Source organism: Chiloscyllium punctatum, chromosome 11, assembly GCF_047496795.1.
Source record: "Chiloscyllium punctatum isolate Juve2018m chromosome 11, sChiPun1.3, whole genome shotgun sequence".
NCBI lineage: Eukaryota > Metazoa > Chordata > Chondrichthyes > Orectolobiformes > Hemiscylliidae > Chiloscyllium > Chiloscyllium punctatum.
In genome coordinates, this window is record NC_092749.1 from 78,770,086 (window position 1) to 78,794,482 (window position 24,397).

The 24,397-nt window shown below is 39.8% G+C and overlaps 1 protein-coding gene across 9 annotated transcripts in view; it reads left to right on the plus strand.

Moving 5' to 3' along the window:
- Positions 1-24,163, plus strand: part of wtap (WT1 associated protein) — an 83,700-nt gene extending 59,537 nt beyond the window's left edge. For all 9 annotated transcript variants that reach the window (XM_072581101.1, XM_072581096.1, XM_072581095.1 and 6 more), the window contains 3 exons: positions 7,961-8,139; positions 12,269-12,423; positions 22,876-24,163. In XM_072581101.1, the coding sequence (XP_072437202.1) occupies positions 7,961-8,139; positions 12,269-12,423; positions 22,876-23,477 (936 nt within the window). In that variant the 3' untranslated portion in view covers positions 23,478-24,163. The remainder of the gene's footprint in view (positions 1-7,960; positions 8,140-12,268; positions 12,424-22,875) is intronic.
- Positions 24,164-24,397: the final 234 nt, after the last annotated feature.

Sequence of the window (24,397 nt, forward strand, 5' to 3'; positions counted from 1 at the left end):
AAATGGTTATCTGAAAGGTCTTTGGCCTCAAATGTTAACTATTTTTGATTGGATCATTGACCTGAAATGTTACCTCTATTTCTGCTCTTTGGGTGCAGCTAAGCTGGCTAAGTATTTCCTTGTAGACAGGCAGGAGCTAGAAGATCACAACAAGCCAGGCAGCATCAGGAGGTGCAGAAGTTGACATTTTGTGTGTAACCCTGCTTCAGGACTTTGTGCAGCTTTTATTCCTTCAATGTTCAGTGTTGAAGTGAAATAATTGGCTTGGTTTCTTACAGTGTTTGGATGTGATATTATCTATTGTTGAATTCTGATTTCTTAAAACGAATTTTAGTAAGTTTAGTACAAATCTACAAAGAGGTTAATTTGGCAAACAACAAGTTAGCAACTGAATATTTTGAAATGTGAGTGTATTTATCTGGAAACCTCTGTTCTATGGACAATTTGAACACTTAAAATTTTGGGTTATTATTAGTTCTTGGCCTGTGGACTTGGTATCATTTTTTATTGTTGTTAACTATTCTAGTCTGGTTATCTTGACAATATCAAACCATGAGTCTTGTTGCAAGAAGGTATTTAAATCATAAGTGCTAAACGTGGGAAATAACTAAAGTTTTTTTTATTCGTTCAAAATAAAACTTTTTTTCCATATCTCTAACTTAATAGAAGTGCATTGAGGACTTCATACAGGAATCTGGATATTTCTTTTAAGTGCTTAATCATAAATATTGATACTTAATTCTCGAAATTAATATCAGTACAAATATGGAAGCTCATTCAATGTTGCCTGTGAAATATTTAAGTTAACTTTTATAAGCGTTAAGAAATATTTCATACTTTGGAAATACTGTCTTTTAGCATTAGTTCGTTCATTTGTTAAGTTTGAGGGAAGTTCAATATAGTTATATTGAAAGTAATCTCGGAATGCATTACCCTTAACTCATAACACTCCATATGTATAACCACTTGAAACTGGACGTACAAAGTTCAATTAGACAGTTTAATGAAGTAAGTGATGAAGTAAACCAAACGATTAAGTGTGACCTTTGAGTGCCAAGCACTCATAAATTTAGATCTTAATTGAACATATATTCTACTGCATCTGGAACTTGCATATTATTACTAACTACCCCTAGGTAAGCAATGAGGAACAAGTTGGAGAAATGTCATGTTTATCTGCAAATGCTCATTCTATCACATTTGTGATGTGAAGCTGTCATTAAAGGAGCAAGTATGATGTTTATGTACTTCTGATTTTTGGCCTACACTACAATATCTGGTATTTCATGTTGTTGATGGTGGCTCAGTGGTTAGCACTTTCGTGTCTCAGCACAGTGACCTGGGTTTGATTTCACCCTCTGGCGACTCTCTGTATGGAGTTTGCATGTTCTCCACAAGTCAAAGAGTCATAGAGATACACAGCACAAAAATAGATCCTTCAGTCCAACTCTTGCATGCCAATCAGGTATCCTAACCTAATCTAGTCCCATATGCCAGCACTTGGTACCTATCCCTCAAAACCCTTCCTGTCCATATACCTATCCAGATGTCTTTTAAATGTTGCAATTGTACCAACCTCCTGCACATCCTCTGGCAGCATCCTCTGCATGGAAACTTTGCCCCTAGGTTTCTTTTTATATCTTTCCCCTCTCACCCTAAACCTATCCCCTCTAATTCTGGATGCCCCTACACAAGGGAAAAGACTTCGTCTGTTTATCCTATCCGAGCCCCTCATGATTTTTAAAATATCTATAAGATCACCCCTTAGCCTCTGACACTCCAGGGAATCCAGCCCCAGCCGATTCAGCCTCTCCCTATAGCTCAAATCCTCCAACCCTGGCAACACCTTTGTAAATCTTTTCTAAACCCTTCCAAATTTCACAACATCCTTCCGATAGGAAGGAGACCAGAACTGCACACAGTATTCCAAAACTGGCCTAACCAACGTTCTGTACAGCCGCAACATGACCTTCTAACTCATATACTCAATGCTCTGACCAATAAAGGAAAACATACCAAATGCCTCCTTCACTATCCTGTCTACCTGCGACTACTTTCATGGAACTATGAACCTGCACTCCAAGGTCTCTTTGTTTAGCAATGCTCTCCAGGACCTTACCATTAAGTGTATAAGTCCTGCACTGATTTTCTTTTCCAAAATGCAGCACCTCACATTTATCTAAATCAAACTCCATCTGCCACTACTCAGCCCATTGGCCCATCTGATCAGGATGCCATTGTAATCTGAGGTAACCTTCTTCGCTATCCACATAACTTTCAATTTTGGCGTTGTCTGCAAACTTACTAACTTTACCTCCTATGTTCACATCCAAATCGTTTAAATTAAAGACAAAAAACAGTGGACTCAGCACCAATCCTTGTGGCACACCACTGGTTGCAGGCCTCCAGTCTGAAAAGCAACCCTCCACCACCAACCTCTATCTTCTACGTTCGAGCCACTTCTGTATCCAAATGGCTAGATCTCCCTGTATTCCATGAGGTCTAACTTGTTAACCAGTCTCCCATGAGAAACATTGTCGCACACCTTACTGAAGTCATTATAGATCACATCCACCATCAATCTTCTGATACTACTTCAAAAAACACAATCAAGTGTGCTTAGATGTCATGTCTCTCACAAAGCCATGCTGATTATCCCTAATCAGTCCTTGCCTTTCCAAATACATGTAAATCTTGTCCTTCAGGATTCCCTCCAACAACTTGCCCACCACTAATGTAGGTTCACCGGCTTATATTTCCCTGGCTTTTCCTTACCACCTTTCTTAAATAGTGGCACCACATTAGCCACCCTCCAATCTTCTGACGCCTCACTGTGACTGTCAATGACACAAATATCTTGGCAAGAAGCCCAGCAATCACTTCCCTAGCTTCCCACAGAGTTCTTGGGTATATCTGATCAGGTCGTGGGGATTTATCCACTTTTATGCATTTCAAGACATCCAGCACTTCCTTCTCTGTAATATGGACACTTTTCAAGATGTCACCATCTATTTCTCCTCATTCTATATCTTCCATCCCCTTTTCCACAGTGAACACTAAGACAAAATACTCAATTGGTATCTTTTCCCCCATCTCCTATGGCTCCACACAAAGGTCGCCTTGCTGATCTTTGAGGGGCCCTATTCTCTACCCTGATTCCCTTTTGTCCTTAATGTGTTTGTAAAATCCATTTGGATTCTCCTTAACCTTATTTGCCAAAGCTATCTCACGTCTCCTTTTTGCGCTCCTGATTTCCCTTTTAAGTATACTCCCATTGCCTTTATACTCTTCTAAGGATTCACTAGATATGTCCTGTCTATATTTGTCATAGGCTTCCTTCTTTTTCTTAACTAAACCCTCAATTTCTTAGACATCCAACATTTGAATATACTGTCTGTGTTATCTTATTTTTGAAGGCTTTCCGTTTTCCAGTTGTCCCTTTATCTGCGAACATCAGTCCCCAATCAGCTTTTGAAAGTTCTTACCTAAAACTGTCAAAATTAGCCTTTCTCCATTTTAGAACTTCAACTTAGAACTGGTCTATCCTTTTCCATCCCTATTTTAAAATTAATAGAATTATGGTCGCTGGCCCCAAAGTGCTCCCCCACTGATACCTCAATCACTTACCCTGTCTTATTTTCCAAGAGTAGGTCAATTATTGGCACCTTCTGTAGTAGTATATCCACGTACTGATTCAGAAAATGTTCTTGTCCACACGTAACAAATTTCTCTCTCTTTAAACCCTTAATACTATGGTAATCCCAGTCTATGTTTGGAAAGTTAAAATCGCCTACCATAACCACCCTATTATTCTTCCAGATAACTGAAATCTCCTTACAAATTTGTTCCTCAACTTCTGGCTGACTATTAGGGGGTCTATAATACAATCCCAATGAGGTGATCATCCCTTTCTTATCTCTTCATTCCACCTAAATAACTTCGCTGGATGTATTCCAATGAATATCCTCCCCAAGTAAAGGAGTAACGCTATCCCTGATCAAAAATGCCACTCCCCCTCCCCTCTCGCCTCCCTTTCTGTCCTTCTTTTAGCATTTGAGTCCTGGAACATTTAAGCTGTCAGTCCAGTCCATCCCCTGAGCCATGTCTATGTAATTACAATGATATCCCATTCCCATGTTCATAGCCATGTCCTGAGTTCATCTGTCTTCCCTGTTAGGCCTCTTGCATTGAAATAAATGCAATTTAATTTATCTAACCTATCTTCTCTGCTTTGTTCTTTCCTACCCTGACTGTTTGTTTGACTCACTCCCTTTCCTAACTGTACCAGTCTCCGATTGATGTCTTTCCTCACTATTTCCCTGAGTCTCACCGCACCGCACCCCACCCCAACATCTTACTAGCTTAAATCCTCCCGAGCAGCTCTTGGAAATCTCCCTGCCAGTGTATTAGTCCCCTTCCAATTCAGGTGCAATCTATCCTTGTGCAGGTCACTTCGACCCCAGAAGAGATTCCAATGATCCAAAAATGTGAAGCTTTCTCCCATGCACCAGCTTCTCAGCCATACATTCTATCCTCCAGTTCCTACGGAGTCCTGAGGTCATGCTGCAGTTGTATAAGACTCTGGTGCGGCCGCATCTGGAATATTGTGTGCAGTTTTGGTCACCATACTATAGGAAGGATGTGGAGGCACTGGAACGGGTGCAGAGGAAGTTTACCAGGATGTTGCCTGGTATGGTAGGAAGATCCTATGAGGAAAGGCTGAGGCACTTGGGGTTGTTTTCATTGGAGAAAAGAAGGTTTAGGGGTGACTTGATAGAGGTGTACAAGATGATTAGGGGGTTAGATAGGGTTGACAGTGAGAACACGTATGGAGTCAGCTATTACAAGGGGGCATAGCTTTAAATTAAGGGGGGGTAGATATAGGACTGATGTTAGGGGTAGGTTCTTCACTGAGCTAGTCGTAAGTTCATGGAATGCCCTGCCAGTAGAAGTGGTGGACTCTCCCTCTTTATGGGTATTTAAGCGGGCATTGGATAGGTATATGGAGGATAGTGGATTAGTGTAGGTTAGGTGGGCTTTACTGCGCTGTATTCTTCTATGTTCTATATTCTACCCTCACCAGCTCGTAGCACTGGGAGTAATCCAGATATTACTACTGTCGAGGACCTCCTTTTTAAATTCTATATTCTCCCTTCAGAATCTCATCCAAGTCTGTGAGAGTTTCCTCCCACAGTCCAAAGATGTGCAGGTCAGCTGGATTGGCAATGCAAATTGCCTGTAGTGTTCAGGGAGTGTAAGACTAGGTGATTAGAAATGGGAAATGCAGGATTTCGGGGATAGGGCAGGAGTGGTCTGGGTGGGATGCTCTTTGGAGGGTCTGTGTGGAGTCCTTGGGCAAAATGGTCTGTTTCCACAGGATTCGGCGATGATAGTAAGTAGGAACAGAAGTAGGTCATTCAGCTCATCAAATTTGCTGTGCCAGTCAATGAGGTCATAGTTGATCTGATACTCTACATTCTCCCTATAGCTGCTGACTCTCTTCCTAGTTTAAAAAAATCTATCTTGCAGCTAATTTGCTTGATATTTGGTGGAGTAATATCATCCTTGAGCTGGATTGTGACCAGTGAAAACTTTTTTAATATAGTGGCTAACAAACTTGTCTTGGAGCCACAGTTCAAAGGTTGACACTGTGCTTTTGAAATGGGATGCAGACAAAGCAACAAAATGTTCATGTACCATTCATGCTATGTATCCCATGCCTAGCTACCTTGATTTCTAGTAGGATTCACCTAAAATCCAGAAATGTGCAACAAGTATGTTTAGTTCAGTTCAGCTACTTTGCCTTTATTGATACGTGTTTGTTACATGTAAATCTGTTTTGACGTTCAGCATTAAATTTGACTAAGGATTTTTCCAGTCTTGCCATCTGTTTCTGAAACAAAAGACTACTGTCTTGATTATTGTCTTGAGGAGATGTTGTTTAAAACATGATTTGGAGATGCCGGTGTTGGACTGAGGTGTACAAAGTTAAAAATCTCACAACACCAGGTTATAGTCCAACAGGTTTAATTGGAAGCACACTAGCTTTGGGAGCGACGCTCCTTCATCAGGTGATAGTGGAGGGCTCGATCGTAACACAGATATAAATTCTGCTATAAATTCTGTGTTACGATCGAGCCCTCCACTATCACCTGATGAAGGATCGTCGCTCCCAAAGCTAGTGTGCTTCCAATTAAACCTGTTGGACCATAACCTGGTGTTGTGATTTTTAACTTTGTTTAAAACAGCATGTGCAAATTTGTTGAGAAGTTAGTATAAAATTGTTTGCAGGGGTGCACTTGGATGAAAATAGTTTTCAAAGATAACCATGGAGGTGAAGGAGCAGATATGGGTATCCCTTATTTCTTTTACTGTAAAATTAAACTAAATAGAAATTGGACTTTTGTTAATTTCATTGTGTAACCTGAAATGAAGTATTAAAATATTAAGAATTAAAGTGGTTATAAATTCAAGGAGAAAATGTCACGTGTTCCTACATATTTTTAATAATACACTTGTTCTGTTTGTTTAATAATATATTAGGCAAGTTATCCTACTTTATTATTCAGTAAGCTGCTGCCAAGTTTATGGAAGTAATGTGAAACAAAGTAACTGTCTTTATAGTCACTAGTTGAACAGGCCACAGTTTTAAACACAAGCAGTTGAAACTTTGGTATTAGCCATGCAAAAACCAAAAAATTGGCTTTCCTTAACCATGAGTTGGTTTTCAGTCTTGAAGCTGTTGGCAAAAAATGTGATTTACAGCTGTATCTGTTGTACATGACAACAGAGTCTGATTGTTTACAATCTCCCTTCTGTTAAATGAGCATTTTTCTCTGCTTAATATTGTTGCTGTTCTCAGACTTATGTCTATACACTCAATTAATAAATAGCTGTATCAAATGAGGTAAAACAAGGGCTGCAGATGCTGGAAACCAGATTCTAGTTTAGAGTGGTGCTGGAAAAGATTAGCAGGTCAGGCAGCATCCGAGGAGCAGGAAAATCAACATTTTGGGCAATAGCGGTTTATTCCTGATGAAGGGCTTTTGCCCGAAACGTTAATTTTCCTGCTCCTCAGATGCTGCCTGACCTGCTGTGCTTTTCCAGCACCACTCTAATAGAATCTGTATCAAATGATCATGACCAAGTAATGTATACGTGTCTCGTGTAATCTCTCACTTTCGTTAACTTGTTTTCAAATTGACAAGACCTCTCGCAACCCACCTCAAATTTGTAACCTTCTTCGCACTGTTGCCTGGGTTCAATTTCAGCCTTGAGCAACTGTCTGAGTGGAGTTTGCACGTTCTTCACATGTCTGCGTGTGTTTGCTCTGGATGCTCCAGTTATTTCTCAAAGATGAGCAGGTTGGGTGGATTGGCCGTGCTACATTAGTGAAAATATGAGGTTAGAGGATAGCGTGGGATGCTCTTTGGAAGGTCAGTGCAGACCTGATGGGTCGAATGGCCTCTCTACACTGTAGACTTGTTATGATTCTACAAAAAGTGCATGTAAATACATTCCCTGAAATTATTACCTCCCATTAAAAGTATTGAGTATTCATGATAGATAAGTATGTACTTTAAGGATTAGGACCCATCTAGGAAACCATACATGTGGGTATGGGGCAGCACAAGATTAGGCTGAATTCTGTTGCTATTCTTCTCCCTTTTCAGTTTCTGACTGCATGTTCAAATAGCTTATTGTCAGATAGTAATACCTAGCTACTGTAGCAAAGCATTGACTTCTGAAGCTTGATCCATTGAAACTTAGGTTGTTGCTGCAAAGAAAAGGGTAAGTGTTTTAACTGGTGTGGATGGTGCACCTGCAGTTTATGTAAGATGCCATTGGAGAGATAAAGGAATGATGTTAAGATGTTGTTCGTTGATGGATCAAAATCGTTGAATGTGCAATAAGGCAAATCCTGTTCTGGTGACCATGTAACTACTTTTATTTTCAACAGAACCAGATCCAGTACCTCAAGCAAGTTCAACTGCCCAGTGCTGCTCAACTCCGATCCACCTTGGTTGATCCTGCTATTAACTTGTTTTTCCTTAAAATGAAGACTGAACTGGAACAGACTAAAGACAAACTGGAACAAGCCCAAAATGAACTGAGTGCCTGGAAGTTTACACCTGATAGGTAAACAAACAAAATACTCCCCAGTCAAGACCTCCCTGACAATCCCACTGCAAGAATGTATGGTGGGATGGCCAAGTACTCTCTTAAGAGCAAGACAGCCTCAGCCTTTGAGCAAAAAAAAATCCAGATTCATTTACTACTCAGCTTGTTATGCTTAATGTAAAACATTGTCAGATGAACATTCTGTTTCAGCTTTTTGCCCCTTCTACTTCAGAGGCCTGAAGGAGTCGGATTCTTCCAAAGAACTGGCCTGCATCCAACCAAAAAAATTCTTGCCCAGTTTAGACACTTGAAATTTGTTTTTTATAGAAGAAAATAAAGGGAGGAAAAGAAGTCACTTTTCTGCAAAAAAAGGGAGTGTAAAGTCTGCTGTACACCGTTTCTGGTGGCTGTGTTTGCAGTCTGAGTTTGGAGGAGAGAACGTAGCTTTTCTCATCTCAGACACTGGGCCTGAATTGAGTTTCGTGTAAATTCGTTTTAAAGTAATGGAATGCCCTGCACTCCAAACGTTGCTAGTGACTAATGGAAGTCAGTTTGGTGTAAGACTGAAGACTTCCTGCTTGTATCACGGTGAACTTTCAAGAGTTGAAAAAAACATTGAAGTGACTTTAGAGCACAGTCAAAGGTTTCAATTTTTTGAACTGGCCATCAACTCTTGTGTTGAGTTGCATTTATAAGCCATATTTCACACTGATCCATTCTGAAGCAACCTTCCCACTCTTGTGATTATGGTTTCTTTAACTTCATTAACTAACCAACTTGTATGTACTAGACTGTGAGTAGTCTCATAAATGTAAGTAGAAAAGTGGAAAGCTAACTGTTTGGTTAGTATTTTTTTGTCAGTTAAATTCAAATCCCTCCCACTGGCTAACTATTGGAGGATGTTCTTTTTTTCAAAACGTACCTTTTTTTTGTACTGGGTTTTGATTTCTGAGGTGACTTATCTCCATTAGTGACTTATCTGGAAATGCATCTGTTCAGTTGTAGAACCTAAGTGTACTGAAATTCAGTTTTACTCTGGGAATTGCAAGTGATTATTGTACATCTGAAGTTTTGCACCAGATAAAATGTCACTTTGGGGAACTTTGATTTTTTTTTGTCATTGGTGGAGGAATATTTAAACACATCGGGAGCTGAAAGGTGATATCGTGCCCTTCCATTTGAATGAGACAACTTATCTAATTGACATCCTTCATATACAATTCAGAAAATCTGCCTGGTGTGTAGCTGAAATCAGTGTTACAAGTAGATTTCAATTTTGTGTATAAATTATGTTGTTTCTTTATAAAGTACTATTTCAAAATAAATTGCTTGGGCACAATGTGAAAATTAGATCTAGTCTCTTTCAAACAATGTGACAGAGTTGTGCACTAAATCATAGCTTCAATTTCTCAGTTAAGCATGCAGACAATCTGTTTTCATGGAAATGAAATGCTAAGTAGGTGCACCGCACCATTTGTTTTATTTCTTTTACTGAACTCCCAGTTCCTTAAAACAAAATACCTCAACTACAGGAGTTTGAATATTTGTGTCAGAATACATGCTTAGATTGCATTTTCTTAAAAATGTATTTTAAGAAGTTTGGTTCAGCTTGAGGCGTTGAGATGTTATGATGACTGAGAAATTTTAATACTGTGACTTCCTAACTTTTCTGGTCACCAACCCACTGGGCGGAAAGTAATTACATAATGAAGTCCACAAATTGTAGTTTTTTTTTGTATTATGATGTTTTTCCAAGTTCTCATTGTAAAGCTCCGAGTGGAATTTTCTGGTAAAAATCTAACCATATTAGCCTATTTTCATATTATGGGACATATTCAATTTTATTGTTCAGTATTTTGTATATTTTTAATATTGCAGGATGACCTGTTTCAGTAAAAAGGAAATTTCACATACTTTTTAAAACTGCAAAACTAAATTTCTTGTTTGGTGAAATGTTTGTGTTGCATCAGTCTGTACCAGTGAATTTGAAGATCAAACTGGTAGAGGTTAATTCAAGTCAGTGGAATGAATATTTTAAACAATATTATCACAAAGTAGCACTTTTTGGTTTTCCTTTAAGCCTCCATTGATCATGCCATGCTCATTTTCCAAAGAACTATGTTTACAATTGCTTTAATGCGCATTCCCAAGACCATAGCATTTGATCACATTTGATCCCAGCTTTCAAATTATATCTGATTACTAACAATGTGGGAAGCCTTACCTGAGCCATGCAGGAATGGGTATGTCTTTAATTTTGTGCTAAAATAGTGTTTCAAGTTTTATGAATTTGTAAAATTTTAATTTTTTAATTATGTCTTGTGTCACAGTTTAGACGTGTTGTGTAAAATAAGAATTGTGTAGTTATGTGTGGTTATTTGTTATTATGCATTAATTGTTGATAGTACTTCTAAATGTTACAGACGGCACGACAGATGGTCTGAGATGAAGTTCAGGCCATGACCTAAATCTTTTTGTACCAAAGTATTTTGGAAAGACTGTTAAAGCTGGTGATGGATGTTATTTCAACAATGTCAGTTTCTTAAAAATTGCTGTTGTGAAGGGGGATAGAAGCACATATTTCATCGGCAATTCAGTGACCGCTTTAACTGTTTTATTTGATCCTTATTTTGAAGTCCTATAGGAATAGGCTTACAATATAGCATTATCCCCTACCTGTGTGGTTTGTACAAATTCTAATTTAACGTTAAAATTACTCAGACCTGTGCATTGCTTTTGATCCATCCTTTGAAAGTGTGGTCGTGCTTTTACTTTTTTGGAAGTGTGGGGAATGGAGAAAACAGAATTGCATTGACAGTCTTCCATTCTGCCTATATATTGTACATTTCTGCATCACTGACACCATCATTTGAGGGTATGGTTATGCTTTTTTTTCTTGGAGGTGCAGAGCAAGGACATAACAACAGAAATTTTTATTTTGAACTGACTGTGTCTACCTTCATAATGTACGTTTCTTCACTATTGGGTAATAGGAGCTCAGTTCCTGTGCTACTAAAATTGTCAGCACTCAACTATTTGGTGCCTTTGTAGTTTTCAAGTATAATTGCATGGACTTAATAGATTTTGAAAGCCTTAAAGGCAGTTACCACCATTTTTTTTATGCGTGTGGATTGAGAGAAGTTTCCTCAACCTGTTCGACAAACTTTGGAGATTTTGTCACTATTCTTGGTTCTTTGTTACTTTCATTGCCCGCTTGTTTTAATTCCACTTGTAGAAACATTTCTAGTTTAAAAATATGAGATGTATATTGGGTCATCTGAACAATTTTATTGTTTTCTGTTTTTCTTTGTTTTAAGTTGCATAACTGTTGTACATTCTAAGACACCAACAGCGTTCTGTCTGCTTGGGTTGAAATTTGTTCTTCAGATGTGATGGTCTCCCATTGATCATTATAGGCTTCATGGCCAAGTCTAAACCTGTTGCTATCCTTATCCAGTGTACATACAGACCCATTTCAACACATGATACTGTATAATCAGGAGTGAGTGCTTCAATCTGATTTATCCCTTTTTACAAGGTTCAATCTAAAAAACATGAGCTTTTGGCCAATTTTTAGTAATGTATCATCCTGGCCAAAATCAGTTTGGTCATTACAGCCCTGGGATCAAACGTGGGATGGTGATTTGAATACATTCCTACCACAGAGTATTTGAGACCTTTGAATAATTATTGAGTTGAGACTATTGTTCTTTTATCATGTCGATAACATTTTAATTTATTTCCCTCTCTTGCGGTCAGATTTCAGCTGTATAAACTTGTATTTTTTGTTTAACTGGCGATATGCTTAATCAAATTAAGATTATACCATGATGCATGAGAACTCTGGATATATTAACTTGGTATAAGTTCAGCGGTACAATCGCATCTTCTGCTGGAGCTGGTTGACATTTGCTTCCAGAGCATCACTTTTTTTTTTCAAAAAAAAGACTTCATGCAAAACATTTTAAATAGTAAGGTTTTAACAGGGGGTTTGAAAGAAATCATGCATTTAAAATGGAAGAAGCCAAGTCAAAGTGGCTGAAATACATTCAACTAGAAATGTTCGGGCTTTAATAGCATGTGTGGTGATTCCATTTTGTGAAGAACTGTCATTTCCCTCTGTGATGGTAAGTGTCTGTCTTTACAGCCAAACGGGGAAAAAGTTGATGGCCAAATGTCGGATGTTAATTCAGGAAAACCAGGAGCTAGGAAGACAGCTGTCCCAGGGACGTATTGCACAACTGGAGGCTGAATTAGCTTTACAGAAGAAGTACAGTGAAGAGCTCAAAAGCAGTCAAGATGGTGAGTGGAAGTCAGTTCTTGATTACATTTGTTGGAAGGAAATACATTCTTTCAAAGTAGTGCTTTCTATCACACATATGGTAATCACTTGTCATTTTAATGGGTAAAGACAAGGTGTGTTTTTTGTACTTGGGACCCAACTCCATTTCTCCTATCTTTCTCGACTTCTACTCTTGTTGAACTTCCAGACTGTTCAACCAATATCCAAATGAACAAAATTTATGCAATGTAAAAAGAGTCATTTTTGGGTCTTCACTCCAAACTGTGATCCAGAGGTGACCACTTAGATGTCCTAGGGATCCTTTCCCTGACAACAGGTCTGAGCTTAGTATCTGTTCTAAGCCTTTATCATATTTGACCCATAGATGAGCTTATGATCCAATTTGCATTATCACTAAGACTGCTTGTTACCACCTCCGCAACAAGGTCTTACTTTGTCTCCACTTCTCTGTTCCAGAAATTACATTTATATCATCTTTGTCTCTAGATCAGACTATTCCAATACATCTTTGACTGATCTCCCATATTCCACCCTCCATAAACTTGTCGTTATCCAAACGCTGCTGCCGTGACTTCACAATCAACCCATACTTGATGTATGATGTTATCCAGTCAAGTAATGCTTAATTTTAAAATTCTCATCTTTGTTTTCAAATCCCTCCTCTTCAAAGGGGAATACAGTAGAAATGCTGACAATTGCCAGTTCCTCTGACCGCAGGAGAGATGCCAGAGGACTGGAGAATGGTCAGTATGGTACATTATTCAAGGAATAAACCCGGAAACTGCAAGCTAGTCAGTCTAACCTGTGTGGTAGGGAAAGTATTGGAAACAATTGAGACATAATTAATCTGCACTTGGAGAGGCAAGGATTACTCAAGAATACTCAACATGATTTTGTTAAGGGGAGGTCATGTCTAATCAACTAGTTTGAATTTTTTTTCAAGAGAGGTGACCAAATGAATAAATGAGGGTAATGCATCTGATATAGTTTACTTGGACTTCAGCAAGACTTTTGATAAGGCCCTATATGGGAGACTGGTAGCAAAAGTAAGAGTCAATGGGATCCAAAAAGATTTGACTGAATTTCCAGAATTTGGTGAGGGTAAGGAAATGATGGTTGAGGTATTTTTGTGATTGGACTGTCCAGAGGGGTTCAGCAGAGATCAGTGTTGGGACTGATTTGTGGTATATATAAATGATTTAGACTTGAAGGTAGGAGGGTTGATCAGTAAATTCATGGGTGATATGTGAATTGGTGGATGGTAAATATTGAGGAGGATAGCCTTGGAATACAGAAGGGTATGGATGGGCTAGTAAGATGGACTGATCTTGGAATTCAGTCCAAGTATGAGGTGATGCACTTAGGCAAGAAAAATGAGACCAGGCACAATGAACATTCGGAACCTGGGCGGCACCAAGGATCAGAGGGACCTTATTGCGCATGTTCACTGGTTTCATAGGGTTATGGGACAAATAATTGAGTCAGGTGGGATGCTTTGACTTTATTAGTTGTGGCATAGAGTTTAAGTGCATGGAGGCTGTGCTGGCACTGTTGAAAAATGGCTAGGCCACAGCTGGAGTAATGTGTTTAGTTCTAGAATGCACATAGGGATATGATTGCAGTGAAATTTACCAGATAGGTCCCTGAGGTGCAGAGTTTTATTTCTGAAGAGATTGTTTGGATTGGAGTTGTTTTCCTTGGAGCAGAGTATGATTCCTTGAAGGAGTATGATTGAGATGTGTAAAATTGAGGAGCATAGACAGGGTAGACAGGGAGGGACATTTCCTCTTTGAAGTGATCAGTAATTGATGCCATAGATTTAAGGTAAAGGGCAAGAGGTTTGGGGAGAGGAAGAAAAACGTTTTGATCCAGAGAATGTTTGAATCTGTGTAGTGTGACATCTGGCCATTTGGCCCATCAAGTCCACATCAATGGATGATCTTCAGTTTGTGGGGTTATAAGAGATTGTAAAGAAGGGAGTCATAGAAGTCAACAATACAGGAGAAAATGTCTTCGGACCAAAGAGTCCATCCCACCCACGCCCATAATCCTGCATTTCCACTGGCTAATCCACCTAGCCTGCACCTCTCTGACCACAATGGGCTATTTAGCATGGCCAGTTGCCTAGCCTGCACATCTTTGGGAGGAAACCAGAGCACCCAGAGAAAACCAGTGCAGGCCCGACAATGTGTATGGAGTTTACACAGTCGCCGGAGGGTGGAATTGAACCCAGATAGCTGCTGCTGTGAGGCAGCAGTGATAACCACTGAGCCACTTTGCTGAGAGTGCTGGCATTCTGGAACTCACTGCCTGTAAGGGTGATAGAGGCAGGAACCTTAAATATTGAAGTGTTTAGATATGTACTTCCGGTGCCAAGACATACAAGGCTATGGGTCAAGTCCTGGAAAATGGGATTGGTTGTTTTTGACTGGCATAGACTCTATGGTCTAAAGGACCTTTCTGCTGTACTGTAGACCTCTATGACTCCCTCCTTTGCAACCTCTTCTAACCTCACAAATCTACAACAGCTGTGTTCCTCTTGTTCTGAACTCTTGAGTTTGCTTGATTTAGTTAGTTTCTCTACTTGTGGCTGGTGCTTTCAGTTGAATAAACCTTAAACTCTGAGCCCTCTCTTGTCCCACCCCTCTTGTCTTTCTTCATCTGACATGATTTGTATGGCATGGTGGTATATTTTGTTTAATGCTGCTTCTGCGAAGTGCCTTGGAATGTTTTATCATGCTAAAGGTACTATATAAATGTAATTTGTTTGAAATTTAGTTCCATTTTGCTCTATAGACATTTTGCTCACATCAATTAAAGAAATGCCAGCTTGACAATGCATTTCTGACTCAGAGGTTGAGGACTAAAGCACCCTATCCAGTACTGTGGAATGTTTCATTATTAGAAGATCATCTTTTTAGTGGTGTGTTAAGAGACACTAACCATTAAGTTACTGAACGATCATGTGGTGCTGTTCTGAAGTGTAAATAGGTCTGCAAATATTCCCCTCATCTACTTCAATCAGTTGCTATTTGCAGAACTTGGAACTAAATCATTATATTTATTTGTCTAAAAATGCTACAGAAGTAAGTAATAAATATTAAACTGATATTCGGTGAAGTTGAATGAAGTAATGTGAGAGCATAATTTGCATACATAGTAACTTTGGATCCTGAAGATTTATTCAACTGCAGGTTGGTTTTTTTCCCAGAACTGGGAATAAATTGCATCCTGTGGAACCAGACAGAAAATGAGGGAAAATAAGCTCAGAAATGAGGGATTTTTGAATAAAATCTTTCATTATCATAAAATACTGTAATATATTTTTAAATTCTTATTACCGTTGATGTAGTTTGAGACAAATATTTCAGTCTCCGGGAAATTTACTTACCATCATATCCTGCCAAAATGGTTCACCGTGGATGACAAAAGTCCTATAGTCTGTCTTCATAAACAGTTATTCTGCCATTAGTATGCATTGGTTTCCTGATCTCTCTCAATGACTAAAGCTCATTAAAAAAATAAATTACAGCCACATTTAATTAGAGAAAGCCTGTGTTTATATTGGCCAGATCGTCCTTAGCCTTTTGATAATGTTGAGTTAGACTAAGGAAAATGATGTTACAGATAAATTTTCAAAAGACCTTTTGTATTCATTTGGATGTGGGTGTCACTCTCATATCAGCATTTATTGTCTGAGGACAGTTGAGAGTTGACCACATTGCTATTAGTGTGGAGTGACATCTAGCCAGACCAAGTAGAGACAACAGCTTCCTTTCCTAAAAGACGCTGGTGAACCAGAAGGGTTTTTCCCACAATTGATGATGGTTTTGTGATCATCTTGATTCCAACACTTTTATCAAATTCAGGATCTCAATATTTTGTCAGTCTCTTGATTAGTAGTCTCGTGATAATACCATTAGGCCATTGCCTTTCTTAAAGCATCACAGAAAAATTTGTTGCCAGAGGTCTATATCATGAAAGGCACTGCAGCTGCAGAGGTCTGGAGATGACATCGAATTGGAAAACAGTAGAATGGAAACTAAATGGCATGATACTGGAAATCTGAAGTAAAACCAAAACCCATTGACAGATGTGGAGAGAGAAGCCAAGTTAATGTTTTTGAGTTAAATATGACTCTTTTGAAGAGTGAAGAGATGTAGGTGCTAGTGTACTCTGGGTTCTCAGCTGGAATCTCTTTCTGATGTACCTATATAAGTAGCATTGATGATAAGCATGGAAGGCGTTCCATTAAATTTACAAATTACAAAGCTGCTGGCTTGCTGTCAATGAGAAATGTCTGTAATTTGGCAGAATTCCATTTTTTGGATCACAGAGTTTCACCTTTTCCATTTTCTTTACAACTTCTGGCTCACGTTAGCTGCTGCCCATTTTCAAGTGCAAGTGTGGGTCCAATGGTATCAGAGGTAATGTTTTGACATGGATAGAGAATTAGGCAAAAGTGAGGACTGCAGGTGCTGGAAATCAGAGTTTAGATCAGAGTGGTGCCGGAAAAGCACAGCAGGTCAGGCAGCATCCGAGGAGCAGGAAAATCGATGTTTTGGGCAAAAGCCCTTAATCAGAAATAGAGACAGGAAGCCTCCAGGGTGGAGAAATAAATGGGGTTTGGGGGGTAGGGGGGGGAAGGTAGCAAAGAGTTTTCAGGGCAGAGGAGATGATCTGGGGGTTGCGTGAGAAAGAGACTCACTGATATTCTTGTGGAGAGAGGAGGAGAACTTCTTCAAGGTAGGCATCCTTGTAAGAGGATTTGCAGTAAGGTTAAAATCAACTAGAGAATTGGAATAAATGGGTCCTTTTCAGAGTGGCAGACAATGACAAGTGGGGTGCTGCAGGGTTCAGTGCTGGGACCTCATCTGTTCACAAATGCATTAACAACTGAGACAAAGGAATTGAATGCAATATTTCCAAATTTGCAGATGACATTGAGCTGGGTAGCAGTGTGTGCTGTGAGGAGGATGCTGGCTCAGTAGGCAAATACTTGGCAAATGCAGTATAATGTGGATAAATATGAGGTTCTCCATGTTTTTGGCCGCAAAAGCAGGAAGACAGATCGTTAGTGGCAGCAGTTCAGGGAAAGGTGAGATGCAACGAGACCTGGGTGTCATGGTGGAGCTTTCACTGAAGGTTGGCATGCAGATGTAGCAGATGGTGAGCAAAGCTAGTGGCATACTGGCCTTCATAGCAAGCTGATTTGAGTATCAGAATAAGAATTTCTTGCACTTTTTCCAGGGTCTTGGTAAGGCTACACCTTGAGTATTGTGTGCAGTTTTGGTCTCCTTGAGGAAGGACATGTTTTGCTATTGAGGAATTCCAGCAAAGATTGAAGCCTGGGTTGGCAGGACTGACGTGAGGAAAGTCTGTATCCACTGGGCTTGTACTCATATAGGAATTTAGACGAATGAGGGTGGGAGGGGTGGGGTGGAGAGTCTCTCAGAAACATATACAATCCTGATAGGACAGGACAGGCTAGATGTGGGAAGAATGTTCCCAATGTGAAGTCCAGAACTAGGGATCACAGTCTAAGAATAAGGGGTAAGCCATGCAGGACTGAGACGAGGAAGAATCTCTTCACTAGGAGTTGTGAACCTGTAGAATCCTCTTCATAGGAAACTGTTGAGGCCAGTTCATCAGATATTTTCAAGAGGAAGCTGAACATGGCCCTTGCTGCTAACGGGATCCAGGGGTATAGAGGGAAAGCTGGAATATGATACTGAGATTGCTTGATCAGCTAGACTGCTATTAAGTCTTAGTCACTTGAATGGTAAATGATTAAGAATTAATAGCAATCTAGGTTTGTTCAATTTATCACATCAGTTGTATGACACTTTGATGTTTTGCTATAAATTCTGTGTCCTATGATCCTGCCCCACTAGCTACCTGATGAAGGAGCAGCGCTCCGAAAGCTTGGACTTCCAAATAAACCTGTTGGACTATATCCTGGTGTTGTGATTTTTAACAAGGTATTTTCTAAACAACCTGTTCAGAAATATTATTACAATGGTCTGGAGCAAATGGGACTTGAACCCAAGTCTCCTGGCTCAGAAGTACAGCTGCTACCACTGTGCCACAAGAGCCATTGATTCTCAGGGTAGATGTTTTTAATCAACTGTTGAGAATGTTATTCAAGATAGTATCACAGACCCAGCCATCTTTGCTTCGTCAGTGATTGTCCTTCCATCATGAAGTCAGAAGTGGGGATATTTGAATAAATTAGATTGAAGGTACTGGACATTGTTCAGTATTGCATTCGTAAGTGGTAAGTAACATTTGTGCCACACAAGCCCATACAAGAGCATCTCCAACAAGAGAGAACCTAATCATCCACTCTTGCTATTCAATAGCAGAGCCCTCTCTAAATCCCTGCAATCAATATGTGGGGATTACCATTTACTAGAAACTGAACTGAACGTCTGATTACTGTTCCTACAAGAGTAGGTCAGTCAGAAAATTCTGCAGCAAGTTCTCATTTGTTGTCCGAAAGCCTGTCCAATATTTAAAAAGTCCAAGAGTGTGGTGCTGGAAAAGTGCAGCCGGTCAGGCAGCATCCATGGAGAAGGAGACTCGACGTTTCCGAATTCCTGAAGAAAAGCTTTTGCCCAAAACATAGATTCTCCTGCTCCTTGGGTGCTGCCTGACTGGCTGTGCTGTTCCAGCATCACACTCTTAACTCTGATCTCTAGCATCTGCAGTCCTCACTTTCTCCAATATTAAAAGGGTCTGAGTCTGAAATCTGATGTAATAATCTGCACTTTCTTGATTAATGCCAGTCCAATAACATTAGAGAAGCTCATCCTGCTTGATTGGTACTCCATCCACTATCTTTATTATTCACTCCCTGGACAGTCCTGAAAAGTGGCAGCAGGGTACAGTATATTCAGTTACCACTGCAGCTAAGCCTATTTTTAACAGCATCCAAGCCTTCGATCTCTCCCATCTGGTAAGTGTAAATCAACTAACATGTTGATCTGGAATTTCCCCTACCAAGCCGCCCAAACTTTGAACTGTAATGCCTTTCCTCCTGTTTCAAAATCCTGGAACTACATGCCCTCTAAGCCTTCTGTTCCTTACGTTAAATCTATGTCTGTTGTCATTGATTCCTCCACCAACAGTTTTTTCCAGCCTTCCCTAATTGTGCACCTCACAATTTTATATAACTTAAGGAGTAAATGAAAAGGAAAAATAAAGAATTTGCCAGTTCAGTGGCTTCATGATGGGTATTATTCTTCAGAACATAGAACATTGTAGTGCAGTACAGGCCTTCAGTGGCAGAAAGGTGGCAAATGGAGTTCAGTGTAGCTCAGTGTGAAGTCATTCACTTTGGTAGGAGTAACAAGATGGATTACTGGGCTAATGGTAGGCTACTTGGTAGTGTGGATGAGCAGAGAGATCATGTACACAGATCTCTGAAAGTTGCCACCCAGGTAAATAGTGCTGTGAAGAAGGCATATGGCGTACTGGGCTTTATTGGTAGAGGAATTGAGTTCCGGAGTCCTGAGGTCATGTTGCAGTTGTATAAGACTCTGGTGCGGCCTTATCTGGAGTATTGTGTGCAGTTTTGGTCGCCATACTATAGGAAGGATGTGGAGGCACTGGAATGGGTGCAGAGGAGGTTTACCAGGATGTTGCCTGGTGTGGTAGGAAGATCGTATGAGGAAAGGCTGAGGCACTTGGGGCTGTTTTCATTGGAGAAAAGAAGGTTTAGGGGAGATTTGATAGAGGTGTACAAGATGATTAGGGGTTTAGATAGAGTTGATAGTGAGAACCTTTTTCCACGTATGGAGTCAGCTGTTACTAGGGGACACAGCTTTAAATTAAGGGTACGTTGGTATAGGACAGATGTTAGGGGTAGATTCTTTACTCAGCGGGTTGTGAGTTCATGGAATGCCCTGCCAGTAGCAGTGGTGAACTCTCCCTCTTTATGGGCATTTAAACGGGCATTGGATAAGCATATGGAGGATAGTGGGCTAGTGTAGGTTAGGTAGGCTTCGGTCGGCGCAACATCGAGGGCCAAAGGGCCTGTACTGCGCTGTAGTTTTTCTATGTTCTATGTTGCACCGACCTGTGAAACCAATCTGAAGCCCATCTAACCTGCGTTATTGCATTTTCATCCATATGTCTATCCGATGACCACTTAAATGCCCATAAAGTTGGTGAGTCAACTACAGTTACAGGCAGGCTGTTCCACACCCTGAGTAAAGAAACTGCCTCTGACATCTGTCCTATATCTATCGCCCTTCAGTTTAAAGCTATGTCCCCTCGTGCTAGCCATCACCATCTGAGGAAAAAGGCACTTGCTGTCCACTCTATCTAACCCTCTGATTATCTTACATGTCTCAATTAAGTCACCTCTCAACCTCCTTCTCTCTAATGAAAACAGCCTTGAGTCCCTCATGCTTTTTACATAAGACCTTCCTTCCATACCAGGCAACATCCTAGTAAATCTTCTCTGAACCTTTCCAAAGCTTCCACATCCTTCCTATAATGCAGTGCTCCAAGTGAGGCCACACCAGAGCTTTGTATAGCTACAGCATGACCTCATGGCTCCGAAACTCAATCCCTCTACTAATAAAAGCTAGTACACCGTATGCTTTCTTAACAATCCTATTAACATGGGTGGTAACTTCCAGGGATCTGTGGACACGGATACTGAGATCTGTCTGCTCATCTACACTACCATTAGCCCAGTACTCTTTATTCCTGTTGCTTCTTCCAAAGTAAATCGGCTCTCACTTTTCCGTATTAAATTCTTATTTGCCACCTCTTAGCCTAGCTCTGCAGTTTATCTATGTCCCTCTGTAACCCACAACATCCTTTGGCACTATCCACCACTCTACCGACCTTTGTGTCATCCGCAAATTTACTAACCCATCTTCCTACGCCCTCATCCAGTTAATTTGTCCTTGAACAGTATGTTGTATTCTAAGTGTATGTCTTGCTTGAATTTGAGTTACCGATTCATGCAGACAACTTCCACGGACTGCTGGAGACTTCTACTTATGTCTTATAGGTGTGTTTTTTTTTCTTTCAAAATCTTTCAATAGTTCTTTAACTGGGTGTAAAACTTGGGAGAGTAAAATTCAAAACAGCTTCCAGTCTTATCAGCTTCCGCATGCTCAGCCTTCTGCCCAAAACCCAGAATGAATCAATTCAAACTATGGTTTCTTTCTCTTTTCCAACGTTTGACAACACTGGTCTGTCCTGATAGACCTATTCAGCATCCAATCAGCTGCCAGTCTCTGAGCTGCACATCTCTGTACTGAAATAAATGGTGTTTTAGGAGCAGTAATGAACCTCCAATTATTTCTCCTGGCCAGTTCCTGTAAACAAACATCAGTTTGGACATTTTTTCTCCCTTTCCAAAACAAGTTGCTCTCAAAGCCATCAATGTTCAATACTCAAATCCAAACCAAAATTGAGAAGAATAAAAGCAAAATAAAGGTCTCAACAAACTTGTAAGTATTAGTGTTCTCTAGCATCTGTTGCCCTTGTCCCTCTGGGTAATAGAGGTTGTTGGTTTTGAAAGATATCTTCAAAAGAGGCTTGGTAAGGAACTGCATTGCTTCTTGTGGATGGTTGATACCCTGTGATAGGGTGGCAGTTGAGTGTGTTGTTTTGCTCTGGATAGTGTTTTGTTGGAGCTGCACCCATCCAAGTAATGAGTATTGCAACAAGTTCCTGATTTGTGCCTTTTAGATAGTGAACAGGAATTGGGGAAATAGCAGTTATTCAACAGCAGTAACTCCCTCAGAACTCCTAGCTCCTCTCCAAATTTTATAGCCATAGTACTTTTAAGGCTGGTCCATTTGGTTTCTTGTCAATAATAACCTCAATGTTAGTGGAAGATTCAGTAATGGTAATGCTGCTGAGCATCAAGTGGTGATGGTTATCAGAGATATTCAGTGCTTGTCATTTGCATGCTACAGATCTTGATTATCTAATGCCTTCTATGGCAAATGTTTCTTGTCATTTGTTGGTCTGCACCTGGATGCTCTCCAGATCTTGCAGCATTCAATAACTTGATGGTTGTGAATGGTGCACTTGTCTTTGAACATATACCCACTTGGAATAAAGGGATAATGTAATAAATAGCTGGAACGAGTAGGGATGTTGTTTAATAATCTTGACAAATGTAATTTTTTAATAAATGTTAATTGAGTCCTTATGAAAGTAAAAATTATTTTAGGAAGATCCAAACTTTGATTTTTTAATAATTGAGAAACCTTTTCATACTAATACTTTTTAATTGGATTTAAAATAACTTTTTTAATTTATTCAATTTTAACATTGCTTTTAAAGGTAGTATTACTTTAGTTTTCTTGTGTGTTGCATGATTGTTGCAGCAGTATTTTCTGTGATATAAAATGTCTTGATGTTTTCAAAAGGTTCTCAATTCCCACTTAGTGATTTTTTTTATATATATTTCTGTATAGAGCTGAATGATTTCATTATCCAGCTTGATGAGGAGGTGGAAGGGATGCAAAGCACTATCATGGTTCTGCAGCAGCAGCTGAAGGAGGCACGCCAGCAGCTGGCTCAACTTCAAGGACAGCAGCATCATCAGGTGTTACTGTCAGGCACTAGTAGGACTCCAGCCCCTGAGCCTTCTACACAACGGGAAGGCATTACTAAAGACTGCAGCCGCCTTGTGAATGGACCAACCAATGGCGATTCATCCCCACAAGGGAGAGCTGCAGCTGCCTTTCAAGACCAGACCAATCTTTACAGAGAGTTAAGCAGCACAGAGGATGATTTCCTGTCATCTCCAGGCAGTGGGAATAAACTTTCAAACCACAGTGAAGAAAGGTTGGACCAAGTAGGCAGCAGTAACGTGTATCAGCTAGGTGCTGGATATGAGAGTGTAGACTCCCCCACTGGTAGCGAGAACTCTCTTACTCAGCACTCAAATGACACAGACTCCATCAATGACCCTCAGGAAGATAAACCATTTGTTGTGAAAGGTACCAGAACTATGGGTTCCCGCCACATTCAGAATGGGTTGGACTCAGTCAGCACAAAGGGGTCAGTTTTGTAACATTTAACAGGTGTTGTTTGCAATCTTTTTTATATAGTGTCTTTTTATTTGGCTGATGGCTGTTCAGTGACTGTTGAAGCTAGTGTGTAATTTTGTTTAAAATTCAGCTTTTGTGTTTTTGCTTTCTTGTAAAATTGTTGCTACTGTTTAAATTTTTTAAAGCATCATATTGTATTGGCTGTTATTGAAAGGATGTTGATACATGTAGACCTCAGCTATTTTTATATGATTTAATCTGAATAAAATGTATTACTACAACTTTAATATTGGGGAGAAAAGTTGTGTAAAACTGGGGACTGTTGTGTACATCAGATATCTCGTGAAAAGCTATTGGCCCTTTTCCACAACTTTTGTACAGACCTGCAGCAAGTGAAGGTTGTACCAAGTATATGTGATGATAATGTAAACTTGGCCGTAGCCGCTGTTATTTTTCCAAAGGGAGTTTGGATGTTTTACTTGCTATATTCAGGTTTGCAGAGTCTATGTAGTTTGTTAACTACAATTTTTTTTCCACCATGCATTATGTGTACATTTTCCCCAGTGACAAGATTGTGTTCAAGAATTAGTGTACATTGTTACCCAGTTTCTAGACAAGAGTTGTTTCCTCTGTAACGCATATTCTGTGACAATTTCCAGAAATCCCTCACCTGTACTGACCAAACTTAATAAAGTCTTTTAATATCCAATATTTTGAATTTTACTTTCAGCGAGTGATTTATTATGAAATACATGTCAAGGTGTTGCTGATTTAAACAAGTATATAATATTTCCTAAGATGACTTTCTCTTCTCACTTATTTGGACTTCCCAGAGAATAAGCTAGCCTTGCCACATTTGAGATAGCCACTGCAAGAAGTTGAGGGACTGATCAGGCTTTCTTCAGTTTTTTGCTGTTAGGTAGGAACTAAAATGAGGGACTAA